The sequence below is a fragment of the Paroedura picta genome, chromosome 2, assembly GCF_049243985.1.
Source record: "Paroedura picta isolate Pp20150507F chromosome 2, Ppicta_v3.0, whole genome shotgun sequence".
Classification (NCBI taxonomy): Eukaryota; Metazoa; Chordata; class Lepidosauria; order Squamata; family Gekkonidae; genus Paroedura; species Paroedura picta.
This window is the reverse complement of record NC_135370.1, coordinates 3,873,114-3,887,242: the sequence shown is the minus strand read 5'-3', so window position 1 is coordinate 3,887,242 and position 14,129 is coordinate 3,873,114. Positions and strand designations below refer to the sequence as shown.

The 14,129-nt window shown below is 48.9% G+C and overlaps 1 protein-coding gene across 4 annotated transcripts in view; it reads right to left on the bottom strand.

The window, feature by feature from the left end:
* The window catches only part of NRP2 (neuropilin 2), a 258,365-nt gene that overhangs the window by 166,541 nt on the left and 77,695 nt on the right, over positions 1 to 14,129 (bottom strand). For all 4 annotated transcript variants that reach the window (XM_077319234.1, XM_077319235.1, XM_077319233.1 and 1 more), the window contains exon 3: positions 5,147 to 5,328. In XM_077319234.1, the coding sequence (XP_077175349.1) occupies positions 5,147 to 5,328 (182 nt within the window). The remainder of the gene's footprint in view (positions 1 to 5,146; positions 5,329 to 14,129) is intronic.

The window sequence follows — 14,129 nt, the reverse complement described above, 5'->3', positions numbered from 1 at the left end:
GGGGGTATAGAACAGGGGTAGTCAACCTGATGACCAGATGGGCTTGAATGGCCGCTGGAGTGACTGAAGCATGCCAAAGTGCACAAGCCTAATTCTATTCTTGGAGACTCATTGACAGTCTGAGTAGACAATATTGACCTTGACGGACCAATGATTCAATATCAGGCAGCTTCAAGTGCTCACATGTATCTCCTTGCTCCTCTCTAGGAGTAGCAAAACCAGAAATAAATATGCAAAATAGTTATTCCACTAAATTCAGCACTGACTGGAGCAAATAATCAAATATGACTGGAGCAAAATATGGCTTGTCTTTACATAAAACTACAAAACTTCTAGCCAGACTACAGTTGCTCATCTCTTGTCTTGAAATAGAACAAGCCTTGCTGAGGAAGGCAAGGAGCAGTTCTGTACTGCCACCTTTTTGAGGAGATCCTTGAGAGGACCAAGTAAGGGATTACAACAGTGGTCCCCAACCCTTTTATCACTGGGAACCGGTCAACGCTTGACAATTTTACTGAGGATAGTCTTTTGCCAAGGGACGTCACCACTGCCGCCTGAGCCCCTGCTCCACTTGCTTTCCCGCCGGCGCCCCTGACTTCCCACTGTGCAGTGCCACACTGAGGGGGAGCCCCAGCCATGGCGGCTGCTGGAGAGCACCAAAGGTGAGCTGGCGGCAGAATGGCCGGGCAGCCCCCGAGGCAGCAGCCGAGGAGGAGCTGCGGCCCAGAACCGACTGATCCATGGACTGATACCAGTCCCCGGACCGGGGGTTAGGGACCACTGGATTACAACACTATGTCTTTCAAGTTTTCTCTGTGCTGTGCAAAACCTCCTGTGCATATTGAGAAAAGGATTGCGCTGGTAAAATAGCTCTAGTACTTGGCATTACAATTGATGGCACACAAGAGCTGGCCTGACAAAGTGACCTTTTTGCTAGATCCAGCCTTCGTAGCAATGAATTTGGCACCTCAGCGCAAACCACTACACCATGGTAGCTTTCATATGAACCAGTAAAGCTTGAATCCTTTTTTTCTTCTACTCTATACCACTGTGTAAGATCTTTTACTTACACTTATAGTGGCTTAACATAACCCCACATTCTAGGAATAAACAAGGGGATAATTCCGCCCCCATATGCCAGTGTATGTTGTTTACAGTTGAGATCTGGCCACCTCAAGTCTGTCATATGCTAGTCTGTGCAAGATCTAAACCAGGGGTAGTCAAAGTGCGGCCCTCCAGATGTCCATGGACTACAATTCCCAGAAGCCCCTGCCAGCATTCGCTGGCAGGGGCTTCTGGGAATTGTAGTCCATGGACATCTGGAGGGCCGCACTTTGACTACCCCTGATCTAAACCCATGTGTTTATAGGCACCAACATCTGCATGGAACAAACAGCTGTGGCAAAAGAAACCCCTGGACAAGTGTGTGCACCTCTGTTTTTTCCCACCTCCTTAAGATACAGGAGTGGCTGTTTTCAGAAACATTACTGGCTCCCCCTTGCACTGCCCCCCCCCCTTTGCCTTTCCGTGTTCTCTGTTTCATGTTCTAAGAACAATGTAAATCTTCTGAGGTTTCCATCCCAGATACCGGCCCTGGAATGTGGGCAGGCGGCCGGGGTCCCATGACCCACCAGCCCCCGCTATCCTGTGTGAGACGCAGCCGGGGCACCCTGGAGCACGCAGAAACCTTGTCTCACCCACGCCAGCAGGCCGCTAACAAGGCTATTTTTATTTCCTGATGCGCCTCATCCCCACGCACACCAGATCTGACAAATATTTAGACAGAGCCAATTTAAAAGGGCCTCTGATCAGCTTTTTTTCTGCTGTTGTACTTTCCCCAAGAACAGTTTTGCATTTAAAAAGTCCTGATGAATGGCTCCCCTTATATGGAGTTCAAGAGGCGCCCATCTTGTGCCCTTGATGGCATTGCCAAGAAGCCCTCCCTTTACAACCAGCAGTAAGCACCCGCTGGAAAACCCTTGGCTTTCCGAAGAGAGAAATACACAAGGCTATTGATCAGTGCTTGAATCAAATAAGCCACCCGGGATGCGGGGGGGGGGGAAGGGGGGGCAAGAAAGGAGGAATCTCTACGCTGATCTGAGAGAGGACAGTTCTTGCTTCTTTCACTTTAATGAGGGGTTTTTTTAGTACGTGCCACAAAGAAAAGATGTATTTTTTTCTGCTTCTGGAACACATGCAATCGTTTAATGAAGATGCCTGCTTTTTGTGTCACGGCAGAAATAATTTTTTAAAAGCACTGCTAATATGCCTCAGAAATATTTTACCTTCCTGGAACTGTTGATGAAACAGATTTGGAAAGGGAAGCAGCATGGAAGGAGGAGGAGGAGGAGGAGGAGGAGGAGGAGGAAGGCGTACTGGAAACATGACGGATGCTTTAATAGGATAAGGAGCCTCATATACAGCTAAGCGAAGGGGTTCTCAGACATGAGTCTCACTGAGTCTGTGAAAAAGAAGCCAATTGCTTATAGGTGTGCCTAAAAGTTGCATAGCATTCGCCGCCACCCCCACCCCCCCATTACCCCCCCAAAGGTAAAGGTCGGAAACAGGATAATAAGTGAGTAAGTACGTCCAGGAGTTGGACTTTTTAAAGCCGCTCAGCCCCTGCTTTGTCTGACGGTCCCCGTGGCCGAGGAGCCAGCTTCCGCCCCTCCCCAGCCGTTCCCTTCCCCAGCTCCTCGCAGCGTGCTGCTAGTGCTCACGGGTGATAGCAGCTGAAACGGATCCAAAACCGAGCGTCTGACACCTCGCGCGCCAGTTCTGCGTTCCTAACGAGCAGCCCCCAGGTTGAACGAGCCAGTAAGAACGGCAGCCAGCAATGCTCACACTCCTCGGGATGCCAGCAAGCAAATCGTGCTCAAAAATGAACAAATAAGGCGAGGTTTTCAGGGTTTTGTTTTTCTAGGGAAAGCGGAGGGAGGGGGGAACAACCCCCAAAGACATGAAGGATAAAATAGGGAGTCATTACATGGATCAGGGTTACTGCAGGAGAGGGAGTCATGTAGCTCAATCCAAAAATTCTGCAAATTTAGCCAGGGGGTGCAAAGCAGTTTAGCTTCCAGAGAAGTCAAGGCCCGAGCACTGGGCAGGGGGGAAAGAGATGGGTATATGGTATCGGGGTCCTGACAAGACTGGTCCTGTTACCGACCTCAAAATGGGGGCTAGATTCCTTGCAGAATTAAACTGCTCTTCAAATTACAAGGATCAGCTCCCGTGGAGGAAATGGCAGCTTTGCAGGGAGGACTGTACAGCATACTTTAGAGCAGGGATTCCCAAACAGGGGTCTTTGGATCCCTGAGGGTCTGTGGGAGCTCCAGAGAGGGTCCGCAGCCTTTCCTTCCTGCCTAAATGGACTTGGCCACAAACTAGGGAACTGGCCACCTCCTCCCGGAGGGCTCAGTGGGTAGGCCACGTGGCAGGAATCAGGCTGAGGACAGCCAGTAGAGTCCGTGATAAAGAAGCATCCAAGGTCCAACGGGTGGTTGAAAATCCAAAGAAGAGGTTTATTAAACAGAAACTATGTATGGGGGGGGGTGTAGTGTCTTCTCAGTTCTTGCCCTTCTTTCTGGCCTGCATGAGGCAGAGCCCTCATAGCAGCAGTAGTAGAAGTAGTAGTTGTTGTAGTAGTAATAAAGGCCCTTCAATCTCCTGGAACATCTTATGCTGAGCTGGCAACCTTAGTAGACCGCAAGCTCCTTGCCATAATATGGTTTATTGACATCCTTTCAGAAATAAAATACGGTAGCTCCCCACCCCTTGACTGTTGAGACGGTACAGATGGGTTAGGATCAAGAGAGTGGATGGGAGGTAAAATTAAAATTTAACAGTAAAATAATAACATTCCTGCTCTTCCTGCTCTTTGTTGCATACGGAACTCTGCTATCAAAATGAGTAAATGACTACCAAACGTCATCCAAGAAAGTTATGTTTTAAACACAGACTGGGAACTAATGGCAGCTTATTTAAGACAACCCAGTCCAGGATCTCAGGCAGGAGTCTTTCCAATTGCACCGATCAGCCAAGACTTCTGATGTACATGAGTGGATATACATAAGTATACACTGGATATACACTGGATATGCACTGACTGGCCACTCTTTAATTCTGCAATTGAAATCATGCCTATGGAACAAAGGTATTTTAAAAGATCATTCCGGAGCACTCTATTTAGCAAACATATCAGCACACAATCCTAGAATGGCACTAACATCTTTACGATTCAAAACAAGCCCATCAGCCATGCTTTCTGGGTGTTATTCCCACACACTCATGGCTCAACACCACTGTCTATGTGGGAAATGAGCTCTGGAAGATCTTCCCCACTAAGTCTTTGTATTTAGAACCTGGGGACAAATTCCTTGCAAGGATAATACCCAATTTCCACTTTACTTCTGATTCTGACAAACTCACTTATCTGTTATGGAATCATAGAATCCTTGAGTTGGAGGGAGCCATGCAGGCCATCTGGTCCAACCTCCTGCTCAAGGCAGGATCAGCCCAAAGCATTCATGATAAGTACTGTCAGATACCAATTCCCATCTTTCACGCAGGATGGCACTTTTTGCTCTGCCTGTCAGGAAGTTTTGAGCTAAAGCACTCTTGCAAGAGCCTCCATCATGATATATTAATTTTATATATCTTATTATGATACATTAATTACATTTGCTATCTATCTATCTATCTATCTATCTATCTATCTATCTATCTATCTATCTATCTATCTATCTATCTATCTATCTATCTATCTATCCATCCATCCATCCATCCATCCATCCATCCATCCATCCATCCATCCATCCATCCATCCATCCATCCATCCATCCATCCATCCACCCACACCTGATCAATTTATCTGGAGAAGCAGGGGATTGAACCTGAGACGTTCTGCATGCCAAGCAGGTGCTCTACCACTGAGCCACAGCCCTTCTGAAAGAGTTACTAAGAGTCAGGGGGAAGGTCCCATGAGCCTTGGTTTAATGGTGGTGGAGCCCCTGTTTGGCGTACAGAGCACCCCAGGTTCAACCCCTGCTTTCAGCATCAGGCAGCTTCATGTCTTCAACCTGATCCAAAAGTCCTGACTTAACAGTCAGCTCACCTGCCTGGAACCCCAAATGGGAACCCCACTGACCTGTCTTGTAGATCTCGTAGCGCAGGGAGAAGCCAGCCCCTTGGCGTGCATAGTCGGAGGTAAATTTAATGTAGAGAGAAGGGCCTGAGGACGTGATGGTAGGAGGAGCGATACTTCCACAGTGCTTCCCCAGCAGGTCGGCTGAATCACTGTCCCCATCTCGTATCTCAATGAAGTCATACCTGTCAATAGAGAGATGGGAATAAGGCAAGGTTCGTAATACGAAGGATATAAATGGATCTTTCTCCTAGAAGGAAATACCTTCATAGACTGATCTATTGCATATTTGCAATGGGTATTTCAGCTCCTTTTCTCTTAACTAGCGGTCCCCAACCTTCATGTAGTCGGGGACCGCCTCCGAGGGTGGGAGAGAGCCGGCGGCCCGGCCACAGCAGCTGCACGTAAACACGTACTCACAGTTGCCGCGCGTGCACGTTTTCACCACTAGGTGGCGCTAACGCGCATGCACAGAACAGCCGCATGTGCGCGTTTTCACCAGCAGGGGGCGCAACACGCATGCGCGGCGACTCCACAAGGGCGCATTTGCGTCGCTGGCGTGCCAGCGGCAACGCCTGCCTCTTCCCCCCCTCTCGCTGCGGGGGGGGGGGAAGGCAGGCGCGGCCGCTGGCGGCCCGGTACCATGGCCTTAACGGCCCGGTACCGGGCCGTGGACCGGGGGTTGAAGACCCCCCTAAACCAGTGATTCCCAACTAGGGGTCCATGGCTTTTCCTCTCCTGCCTTAACAGGCACAAGCTAGGGACCCGGCCAGTGGCCACTCCCACTGCTCCCCTCCCGAGAATGAGTGAGCTCCCTCGTGGTTTGTGTGCCTAGAAGTGGGTGGAGCCTGCACGCCTACTCCCGCCTTAAACAGCCTTTTGTCTCTCCCATCTCAGTCTTCCTTGAACCTGCCCATTAATGCAGGTGGGGATTTATTTATCTGTAACGACCCCTCTTGGACATTACCATCTCAGGCTGGTGAACAACAATTTGGATAAATCAGAAAAAACAAGGAAAAAATTTAACATAAATATAAAATAAAATCAATAAGCTATAAAATCACAAATAAAACCAGTCAGCATGAGATCACTTCCAGGGGCTTGGAAGGGAGGCGTGGCCAGCTGACATCACTTCCGGGACTCCTTGAAGCCTGAACAGTTATTTCAGGGGCTCCTCCATGGTCAAAAGGTTGGCAGGGGCTGATCTAAGCCCTCCCCAGACAGGCTTCATACTTTAAGATTAAAAGCATCAACATATAATTCTTACATTTTTTGCAGCCTCTCGGTATTTATGCTTCGGCTATCCAATTATCTCGCTGATCAGAATTCACCGCAAGCCCTCCCAATAACTCAACAGCAGCAAAATTCTGAGAAATCTGCACTTCTGCTCATTTAATTCAAAACTTTTCATGATCTGAACAGTCAATGTGTTCCACCAGCCATTCTGATAAATGCGTTTTACAAAACGTATAAAACCACCAGGCACCCTCACCGCACTCTGTAAGCGATACTTTTTTCATGTACTTATCTAAAATATAATGCCGTTTCCCCCTCCCCGCTGTATCTGGAGCTATTTTCCTCAGTGGATTCTTTTGCGTGCAAAATTCAGCCCAGAATTTCGACCAACGAAATAATGACTCTCTGAATTCCAGCTATTTCCACAACAGGACAGAGAGCAGACCAGTTTTTGCACCTTCTGTTCAGGGCCGGCATCGGCACACTGTGACAAAGGGCAGCTGCCAGGGCCCACCACCACTGGCCCACCTGCCTTTCTGGTGCCCACTTGGCCATTCTTCTCCCACCAACTGCCTGAAAGGATCCTGCTATCCATGTCCCCAGCCACACATGCTGCTCAACCCCCTCAGGAAAGGGGCATGTGGATGGCCGTTCTATTTCCACCCTGCTGGGAGGCTCATGAGGAGGTGGGGAAAGGATACAAAGGCACCCGGGTCAGGGAACGGAAGCATGAATGGGATGGAAGTAGCAGAGAAGGGACAGTCTCTGCCCAGGGCCCTCCACAATCTGGCAATGACCCTGATCCATTCATAACTACCCTGATACTTCTAATCTATCCCCATAAGGGCATGCTTAAGCTGTACTCCACTGCGACTTAACAAGAACACATCAAAAACCAGTTTACAGGTACCCTAATCCAATACGGACAAGGATTGCGCCAACTGGGAACATTCTGAATAATGCAGACATCATTTTCATGGGACGGCATGGGTTTCTTTGGCACCGTGTCCATTTCTGCCTTGCTTAAGGAAGGAGTGCTTGATCCCAGTCCATGGTTCCCATATCCTCTTCTAAATCTTAGAAGAAACATTCCATTGAGAATGAATTTTCTTTGTAAAACACCTCTTCGTTCTTTCCAACAAGGCTGCTTTGTCTCTCTCTTGTTTTCTTTGCTGTCGGACATGGCAAAGACAATTGCAAGTGATTGTTTTATGGAATCATAATCCACTCTAAGGGTTTTTGTTTTAAATGTGCCTTGTGAAGGGGTAAGGTTTTTAGTGGGCAATACATACGTGCATACACAAGCGAAAATTTGAAAGCTGTCTTCCTTATCACAGCTAATTATGTATCTTTTAAAAGGGGTACAAATGTACCCCTTTGTGAATATAAACTAAATGTTAAGTCTGTCTTCCACAAATCTTTTTGACTCAGGGTGTGTGAGGTTCCCAGTAAGTCACGTGGCTGGGCATTCAAAAAAGTTTATCTTCTGTTTCCTCGTTCTCATTTCCTATCTTTCATGATAATTTCTAACATAATTGAAGTATTCAAAGCACCTAACGCACGTTTCCAGTAATCCCTGTTAAAAGCCATGAAGTAAGCAATAATAACAATAACAATAACAATAACAACAACAACAACAATAATGGTTGTATCTCCCCTTCCGTGGTCAGCTCAGGGTAGCTGACAACAAATACAAAAACCATCATACAATTTAGACATTAAAACATTTAAAGCAGGGGTAGTCAAACTGCGGCCCTCCAGATGTCCATGGACTACAATCCATGGAATTGTAGGACATCTGGAGGGCCGCAGTTTGACTACCTCTGATTTAAAGCATCAAAACATTTAAACATTTCAAACAATTCTCCTTCTGACAATCTGAGCCTTTCTGGGGGTTGACAGATGGATTGTCAGGGAGGGAGGCCAGCCTCTGTGATCTTTTTGCCTGACCTCAACCTCAACATCTCCATATCCTGCAGGCCCTTCGGAACGGTTTAAGATCCTGGGTGGCCCTGATCCCCCCAGGGAGAGTGTTTCACCAGGCTGGGGCCAGGACCGAAAAAGCCCTGGCCCTGATTGAGACCAGCTTTATTCATAAGTGTCTTATAAGATGCTCTTGATGCTTCCTCATGAGTTTTCCACCCAGCTGGCTCTAGCGGCCTCAGCTCCTGTTTCCATCTGCACACCTCCAGGGTATATTACGTGGGTGGCTTGGGACAGGCGTGGAGAGGACACTGGGAGCAATTTTGTCAATGGCTTCGGAGAAACAGCTATCATCTAATACATTTAAAAATTTTTTTAAATATATTAAAAATGAATAACTCCCACCCAACTGGCAAAACTCTTCCAGGGCCATGAAGAAACCCCAGGGTTTCACAAAACCTCTGTTGAAGAAGCATGGTCTAAGGAAAGGTGAGATAAAATATTTTAAATAGGTAAATTTGAATAAATGTCTGTCATCATCCCCATAGTGTAGGGAGCCGGTGAGAGCCAGCCTTGTATAGTGCTTAAAGCAAGGATTCCCAATTAGGGTTCTAGAGCTCCCCTGGGGTTCCGTGGCCTTTCCCAGAAGTTCAGGTGGCCGCTGACATCCCTAGACATCACTGGAGCCCCCTTCCCCTGCTGGTCTACGGGCCTAGTCTCTTCCTCCACAAGGGAAATGGTAAATGATTGATCGATCCATCGATTGATGGGTCGCCTGCTGCATCTTACTTCCACCCCCACTTCTCTGAAGAAGCATGTCACCACTTACAAGATCCCCCAAAGCCTGAAAAATAATTCAGGGATTTCTCCACAGTCAAAGAGTTGAAAAGCACTGGGTTAAAAATGCTGGGAACAGGGACCCAGGTTCAGATCCCCACTCCACCATGGAAGCTTTGTTGCATGACCTTGGGTCAGTAACCCACCTCACAGGGTTGTTGTGAAGATAAAATGGGGGGAAAGGAGAAGAATGCAAACCGCTTCGAGTCCCCATTGGGGGAAAAGGTGAAATACAAAACATCAAGTAAATATATATAAATAAATAAAACTGGGCTTTTAACAGTGCTGTCCTCTGTAGAGACAAATTCAGCCAAAGTCCATGGGTTTCTCTAGGCTAGGGTAACTCTGCATGGAACTTCCAGATGTGAGACACAAAGCAAATCTCTTGCTGAGAGAAGGCGGAAAACTGCTTTCCCTGCCCTAATTCTTCCGCTATTTCCTTCCTCCTCTTGTGACTTTCTCACAGTTGCTTTCCTTTCCTTGCTTTTGATCTCTGCCTCTGAGTTTACCTCTCCGGATCTTGCTACAGCTGCAGCGTAACCCTCAACCCCGGCCTATTTCCATTCAGCAATTCCTCCCTTAATTTCTGGAGGCAACCTGAGGGCAGGATTAGGGTTGTCGGCTCTGGTTGGGAAATTCCTGCAGATTCTGCACGTGGTGCAGGAGGAGGGAAGGGGGAGATTTGTGTGGGGGACAATGCCATGGAGCAGGGATGGCCAAACTGTGGCAGGGGCTCACAGACATCTGGAGACCCGCAGTTTGGCCACCTCTGCCATAGAGTCTACCTCCCAAGTGGCAATTTTCTCCACCAGCTGCAATTCTGGGAGACCTCCAACCTTGAGGCCAACCACCCTAAACTTTTCAAGCACAATAAGGATTGTTGTTTAACACATGGATTGTTGGTTTGAGCACCGTGTAGTCTAAGGCAGGGGTAGTCAACCTGTGGTCCTCCAGATGCCCATGGACTACAATTCCCATGAGCCCCTGCCAGCATTTGCCTGCTGCATCTTACTTCTGGCAGGGGCTCATGGGAATTGTAGTCCATGGGCATCTGGAGGACCACAGGTTGACTACCCCTGGTCTAAGGGGTCCCCTTATGCACACCCTGTTGTAGAGGCTTTCATGTGTATGCACACTTCTTCAGATGCATGCACACACACACACACACACTTCTTCCCAGAATAAGACTTTGTGGGTCTTCCAAGTGCCACTTCCTTCTGCCACTTCAGGCCAAGACGGCTGCCCAGCCAAACCTCTCTTTCTCGCCCCCCCCCACCGCCTCCCACACACATCAGCACTGGTGGGGAACTGCTGGACTCCCTTCCTCTGTTTATTCGCTTTGTGTCAACATGCTCAAGCGGCATGTCGCCGCTCTCCTCCTCCTCCTCCTCCTCCTCCTCCAAGGGGCAGAGGAGGAAAAAGAAAAGGCACACGCTGCCCGGCGGCTGGCTCTGACACCAGATCCCCGACTTGCGAGTTGAGGGCTGAAAGGGAAAACCGCTGGCTGACATGGAACGACTCTCATGTGACTCATTCCTTCCCTGCAAGACACACATCGCCAAAGTGCCACCCAAACAAACCTACGGGAACTCAATGTGCTCCCCGGCAAGGAGAAGCAGCAACTGGGCACCGTCCACGTTTCACTCCTTTCTGGGAGTCGGTCAGGCTACGCTCCAGGAACAAATGCCTGGTGCAAAGTTAGCCTCCGTCTATAGACCAGGGGTAGGCAAACTGCGGCCCTCCAGATGTCCATGGACTACAATTCCCAGAAGCCCCTGCCATCAAACATGGACATCTGGAGGGCCGCAGTTTGCCTACCCCTGGTCTATAGGTTACATGCAGTGAGGGACTTGCAGTGAGGGACCTGCAAGGAGAGAAGGAGGTTTGACCCTCCAGTGATAAGTGCACACACACCCCATCACACAGTCTGCTCATTGTCAGCCTAGCCTCCACAGTACCCCAAGTTCTCGTTCACAGACACACTGCTCCCCAGAAGTGTATCTCCCATCCGGTGTGCACGCTTCTCATTTCTGTGACCCAGATGTGGAACTCTGCCCTTCTCCTTATTGAATGGCATCTTGTTCTCGTTTGCCCACTTTCCCAGCATGTTCAGATCCTGTTGGACTCTATTTCTGTCTTCTGGGGTGTTGGCTACTCCTTCCAATTGGGTGTCATCTGCAAATTTAATGAGTAGTCCTTCCACCGCCTCATCCAAATCACCAATAAAAATTTGGAATAGTACCGGACCCAGTACAGAGCCTTGGGGCACCCCACTGGTCACCTCTCTCCAATCTGATGAAACGCCATTGATAGCTGCTCTTTGGGGTTGGTTTTCTAGCCTGCTCCGTATCCACCTAACCGTCCAAAAATCCAGCCCTCCAGTTGACCCATCAGAACATCTGTGGTGTGATGTTGCTTCCGTCTTGACACCCAACGTGAAGCCATCACATAGAAGCCACTCTAGGATTCCTCTGAAACTCTATGGTGAGACTATGGTGATTCCCCATTGCCCACTTGCTGTCCAAGCTTCTTGCTTCATTGCCAGCACTTGAGTGGCAACTCTACCTTGGACTGAATTTCAGAAGAGCAGCCTATGGAGCCAATTCTCAGGTTTTGTTAGGCACAAAGGCTTTCCAACACTGGGCACAATTTAAAACTGGAGGGCTGTTATTTTATTATTATTGTTGTTGTTGTTATTGTTAACGGTAATAAGATGAGTGGCCATCTGCTTGATCTTCTAACAAACTGTATTGTTTGAATGTGCATCTCAAAGACGGGGAATTTGCCTCCTTATTTGTCAACAAAGCCACAGACGAGCAGAAGGCATTATTAGAAGGGAATTTCTCCCCTCCTCGGATCAACGGAAAAGTTAAGGCCTTAACAATCTGCCCATCGTAGACAATTTGTGTACAGAAGGCAAGGCAAGATTTGTGATTGATTTGCTGGAAGGCATCCCTCCCCTTTCACAGCTAGACGACACACTGGCTCCATCCCCACGCTTCAAGACATCCAAATGTTGCACAAACAGGCAGGACTACTCTGAGCCAGAGCCCCAGAGCTTTCAGGCAAGAGTGCTTTCCCCTCACCGGAGAGTACAAAGCTGCCCCCCTCTCCTCCCCCAGCAATCCAACTAAAGGGAGCCATGCTAAGGTCCCGCTGCCATCAACAAAGCTACAGCAAGCTGTAGTGGTTAAGAGCGGGTTGGATTCCCCACTCCTCCACATGCAGCCAGCTGGGTGCCCTGGGGTCAGTCACAGTTCTCTTAGAGCTGTTCTCACAGAACAGTTCTCCTAGAGCTCCCTCAGCACACAGGGTGTCTGTTGTGGTTAGAGGAAGAGTAGGTGACATTTGGGGGTTACTACTGGCTGCGTATGCCCCCTGCCTTCAAGCCAGTCTCTTATAAAATACATGTCAGTCTGTTTGCCTGGCTTGCTGGTTGGTTTCATCTAAGGAGAAGCAAGTTAACAGGATCCAAGGATCTGGTCCTAAACTGAATTTTTGCATTTTTACTTGTTGGATTTTATGCTTTGGCTTCTCTTACTGTTGTACACTGCCCTGGGACCATTCTTCGGAGTGGGGTGGTTTAGAAATCCCTAAATAGACAGACAGAGAGAGACGGATGGACAGACAGACAGGCAGGCAGGCAGGCAGACAAGCAGGCCATCTGGAACCTCCTTTAGGTAATAAAAAGCACAGTACAAAAACACAGCTCTTTCTTCTTCTTCTTCTCAGCTTGTATCCCTGATTGAGCCAGTACAGTACTCTTGTTCTGAGCCAGTGGGCACACTTGAAATCTTGAGAGGGGTAGCTGAGTGCGCTCCTACAAGTGGCTTCCACAGGATGCGGAACAAACCAGGAACGGCTTCTGCAGGGGGTGGAGGCACACCTCTCCATTGCCCACCTGGGAAGGACGGATGGAGCCACAGACGGGCTATGGAAGGCGAGGTGCTCGTCAGTCCTGCTGACCCTCTGGTGGGAAACCTTCCCTTTGAGAGCGGGCAGCCAGGGTCCCGCCCAGTCTCAATGGCTCCACTCAATTGCTGGAAAGCTCAGCAGACGCTGGCAGGAGTTCTGGTGCCCATGAGCACCATGTTGGGGAACCAGGTTTAGAAAAGCCTTCCTCAACTTTTTTACCACTGACACGTTCTTCAAGCTTCAAGAAACCCCAGAAGTGGTGCCATCGTGCAGAATGTGGTTAGGACGCACAGCTCTGTCCATGCCCACCCAGGGCCCCTCCCCTTCCCACCCCCTCCAGGCCCATCATTGGGGGGGGGTCGACATGACCATATATGGTTATATCACCTGATAAATGTTTAACCAATTTCAAAAATATATTAAACATTAATTAGCTCCCACCCATTTGGGAAACCCTTCCATGACGGTCACGAAGCCCCAAATGTGACAGCATGGGCTAGCGTGTTGGACTCGGATCTGGAAAGCCAGCATTGAATTTCCACTCTGCCACACCAGCTTGCTCTGTGACCCTGGGGTAGTCCCACGCTCTCAGTCTATGCCACCTCACAGGGTTGTCGTGAGGCTAAAATGGAGAGGCAAGCAAAGCGAGGCCCTTTGGATCCACATGGGGAGTGTAGGAGAGGTTAAGTGAATAAATAGAGGAGAGAACACTTGTTCTTCCCTCCTCTGGCCAGCTCCCAAAAACTCCTTGCGGTATTTTTCCTGCAAAACTCTTCAAAATGTATTTTTACCTCTCCCCTGAAGAGATCTGCAGAATGAGAGATAACCTGTGCCGTGGCGTTACCGCTGCCAGAGTAAACTGCCTGGCCCCTTGGCGAGAGACAATGTGTTTTCCTCAGGCAGAAAAACTGGGCAGGGAGGAGGAAGCAGGACTGTTCCCTTCCAAAGGCCTGGCCATTCAAACACAAGACGAGAGCCCCCCCACCCCCCAGGTTGCTGCTTCTCTCCCTTCCCCCTTTTTGGTTTCAAATTGGAGCACACTTCACGCATGAGCATATCAGAGATGTCCCTGTTC